This window comes from Morone saxatilis, unplaced genomic scaffold, assembly GCF_004916995.1.
Source record: "Morone saxatilis isolate NCDOM2014 unplaced genomic scaffold, NCSU_SB_2.0 Contig9, whole genome shotgun sequence".
Lineage (NCBI taxonomy): Eukaryota > Metazoa > Chordata > Actinopteri > Moronidae > Morone > Morone saxatilis.
Genome location: NW_023340268.1, coordinates 944905 through 949144, shown reverse-complemented (window position 1 = coordinate 949144; position 4240 = coordinate 944905). Strand labels below are relative to the sequence as shown.

Genomic DNA, 4240 nt, shown 5'->3' with positions numbered 1-4240 from the left:
TGTGATTTTCCCGCCTTTGTAATTGTCTGTTTTCACCTGTTTCATGTTTCCAGGACTCACGGTTGTAGCGAGACTTGCTACACAATTTTATAATACATCAGTTTTACTTTAAAAATACAGCAGAGGACACATTTTTAATGCTGAAAACCTTTTCTAAGGTTACATTGTTCAATTGTCTTATATCATATCATTGATATTTGAAAAGAAACTAAAGTTGCCAGACAAATGTAAAAAGTTCAATATCTGCCTCTGAGAAGTAGAAAGAAAATACTCAAGTACAATTTGTACTCGGTTACAGTACTCAAGTACTTCATTCAGCAGTGTTTTGTCACTAAGGTGTGCCCTGAACAAAGAGCACACACAGAAGCCCAGCCTCTTTACCAGAGCAGCTGTGACTTATAATAACTGGAACAATAAATGAAAGTGAAAGTATGAAAGAGAAACTAGGGCGAGTTGTTTGTGCTGAAGCAGCTGGCAGAAACTGACGTCCTCCTCCTTTTTTTACTTTTTCTTCAAGAAAAACACAACTGCAAACTCAGAAAAGAGAAGAAAGGCTGTTTTTCTTTGTAAGGGAAGAGCAATCTTTCTCCTTTGCTGCCTTCCTCTCCCCCACAGCACAATGCCAGACACTCAGCTGTGTTTAGAGGCCCTGTCGGCTCTCTCCGGCTGCAACGTCGAGTCCACCAGCGGACCCTCCTTGCTCACCCCGCAGGACTTTGTCAACATCGTGGCCCTCAAGCAGTTTTACAAGCAGGAAGGGTTTCAAGAGCTGGAGTACCCTAGTTTAGGGACTTTATCCCTGCAGGATCTGGACGATAAGGACATGTACAGCTCCCCACTGGCGCTGACTGAAGGCCCCGGGCCAGAAGAGAGTCTCAGACCCACGGTCAAGATCAACCCCCAGGACTTCTTCCACCCTCAGTACGACTACGACTTCACCAACATAAAGGTATGTGGCTGTAAACCTGAGGTCAGCTGACACAGGCCTTACTTATCTCACATGCTCTCTTAATTCTCTGCTTACATGTAGAATAATGATAAAATGAACTGTTAAGTAATGGACTGACATCAATAAGATGATTGTAATCACTTGTTTGGATGTAATTTCCTCATGTTGAATGCTAGTGCAGCAAGCTAACACTGAACTGCAGTGAGTGCGTGAGTGAGGAAGCGAGGAGTATAAACAGTGTCAGTACAGTTATTTAAGAGTGAGTCATCCTGTGAGCGAGTGAATAAGGGGGTGAAAGAGCACATGAGCAAGGTGGCTGAGTAAATATAACCTATAAGTGTGTGAGTGAGTTAATGAATGGCTGAGTTTAGACAGCTCACTCCTTTATGTTCAGCTTGTTGTCTGCAGGGAGGAACTGTGTCTGAGCTACATTTGCTCCGTTGTTCGTGGTAAACTTAAAATAAGTTTAAATTTAGTGCCAACTTTTGGTACTTGATAGTTTTTGATACTTGAGGCTATGGAGACATTGTGGTTCATATCAAAGAAGTATCCAGCTTTGATGGTCTTATGTAACATGTGGGGTTAATGCAGCAAACATTGTAATTAGCATGTAGCATATTAGCATTTTCCTTTAAGTGATTGCAGCTCTGACCCTGTCAACCCTTCTGTCTGCCTCTTAGGACGGCGACACCAAGTTCATGCGTGGTGATGAGCTGTACATTCGTCCCTGCGGGTGGAACCGGGCCGCCCTGCGTGTCGTCCAGAAGTACGATGACGGAGACTGCTGGCTCGGTACCGGGAAAGACTCCTGGCCTGTCTCCTACAATGGACACAGCATGGACGGCTCCCTCGGCATCATCCTGACCCGTGGCGGGAACCCCGCTGATGAGCCCGGGTTCCTGGAGGTCGCCGCCAACTCTCTGCTCACTGAGGAAACGAAGGGCAGAGGGGTGTACTCCACGCCGGACATCAAGACGGCGGAGAAGTATTGCAAGAAGTTCAAGTCCAAAGTGGACGGGAAGACGTACAAAGTGGTTCTCCAGAACCGCATCAACCCAAAGAAGAGGGTGAAGTGCCAGAGAGAAGACATCTGGTTAGTCTACGTCCCTGAAGGCTCAAACGATGTCAAGACGAGGGCCATCGTGCAGGAGTCCGTCCGCCCGTACGGGCTGCTTCTGAAGAAGGTGTGACGTGTCTTCAGAGTTATCAGAGGCAGATCAATTCTTCATTATCAACAAAAAAAACCTCATAAAAAATGTTTCACACTCCAGTGAGATCAAGTTAATGCTACTGAAAGCGGTGTTTCAGAGTTTGCTCCAACAACACAACATGGCCTTTTTCTTACATTAAATCAAAAATAATGCTGAGTTCTTTCCATAAAATGGCGACCGTATCCTACTTTACTGTCTCACTGTACTGGGGACTTTATGCTGACCTACTGTACCGTCAGCTGCTTTATTCTGACCCCTCTAGAAATCAGTTTAACTTTAATGAATTTAAATTCTAGAAAATGATAAGAAAATGAATATGGTTTCAACTGTACACTGAACAGCAGCAGTGATCAAACTCGGTTTAGCTCTCAATACGATGTGTTCAAATGTAAGAAAAGACTAGAGTTGTTCCGATACCAGCGTCAGAAATTCCTCCAATACTGCCCAAAATGAGGGTGTCCGATCCAATACCATTTATTTTATTTATAGGGTTTAACCTGAGCCAGCCCATACAACAATGATATAGATCAAACAGGCTTAGTAGTATAAACTTTTAAATAAATAAATATATATCGGATCAGTACTCGGGATCAGCCGATATGCAAAGTTTAGGAATCTGGAAGGAAAAATCTGAACATCTCTAGAAAAGACTGCAGGAAAGAGAAAGCAAGATGCAATCCTCAAACAGGTCTAAGGCCCTTTGCATCTGAAGTTGATTCATGCTGCCATCTAGTGGAATATAATGTGATGAGCAATCTTGTGTCAAAGTAGTGACATTGGATTATTCTAGTTCTCATTTAAAGAGGACAGTTATGGGTTTTTTCTTCTTTGTTGCACAAAATGACACCAATACCTGGTGAAATGATGCGTTTTGAACCCAAACGTGGTTTTATTATTCTAGTCCGCACAAAGGAGGAGTTCTGGAGGAAAATAGGGTTAGAACTCTGGGCTTTAGTGAATGGTGTGATTTAATTGGATTTGACCACTTTGGGAATTGTTGTTATGACGTTTGATTTTCATAGCTTCATTGCTTTTTCTGTCACTTTATAGAATGTGTGTCTTTGTCTCATGGGGTTTATTCCTTATGTTCCATTTTTGTTGTCCATTTCTCTAATATAACTGCAGAAACAGATGTTTTACACCACTGAGATAATTACCGATTCAGTAATTATCTGAGATAATTACTGAATCCTGTTTTCTTTGAATCTCTGGGGAAGGTCAATGTCCTAATTTGTATGAAATAAACATCGTGTACAGATTCTGGTGTGAGGACGTTCTTTATTGTTGCGTCATGTGTTGTTAATGTGTGTTATTATTCTAGTGTTTAACTGGGTGATAGATCATCTCCTCACTCTTATACAGCTGTTTATCAAAGTCAGGGCCACATGTTTTACAAATAATTCTAAAAAAATTTTTTTTTTTAATATATTTGTTAATTAAATAGCAATGAACGTCTTCTAGTTCATCAGACAATGTATACATCTTCTATTGTGGAGTTAATTTTGTTGTATTGAGCTGAAAATGAGACACATCCAAATACATTTGTTACACATTTATACAATTTATAGACAATAGACAAATTTCTTGTCTTGGTGTTTAGAACTTGTCAACATCAGTTTTAAATTTAATGTATTTATTTTAATGATTATCTACTTTTGATGTTATATGGGAGGAAACCGGAGCACCCATGCCAACACGGGGAGTATATAAACTCCATACAGCGAAGATCAAGGCTGGGAATCGAACCCTGACTGCTGCTGCGAGGCCACAGTGTTAAACACTGAGCCGCCGCGTGGCCCGAGACATTTCTCACAGCGGACTTTTTGACTCATCAAACTCAAGTGTAACTGCGTAGATGTGTCAGTGAGCCACATCTAACTGGAACACGTGAACTGATGTAATATGTCAAAATGTCCGCTGTGATAAAGGTCTGTTGATGGCATTCATCTTGAAGGAAAGAAGTTCTTCAGGTCTCTGCCACCGCTACCCTCCTATGGGCTGATATTTGTGTCAGTAGAAACTGAATTTGAATCATTTAGAGCTGAATTGCCCAACTTGAATAATTGCATTAAAAACCTGA

General features: G+C 41.6%; 1 protein-coding gene and 1 long non-coding RNA gene across 2 annotated transcripts in view; one reads left to right on the top strand and one right to left on the bottom strand.

Moving 5' to 3' along the window:
- The window catches only part of LOC118343127, a 10506-nt gene that overhangs the window by 1820 nt on the left and 4446 nt on the right, over positions 1 to 4240 (bottom strand). The gene's annotated exons all lie outside the window — the stretch shown is intronic.
- On the top strand, positions 362 to 3419 carry LOC118343126. Its single transcript, XM_035681881.1, has 2 exons — positions 362 to 949; positions 1630 to 3419. The coding sequence occupies exons 1-2, from the start codon at positions 620 to 622 to the stop codon at positions 2137 to 2139; spliced, it is 840 nt and encodes a 279-aa protein (XP_035537774.1). The 5' UTR covers positions 362 to 619; the 3' UTR covers positions 2140 to 3419.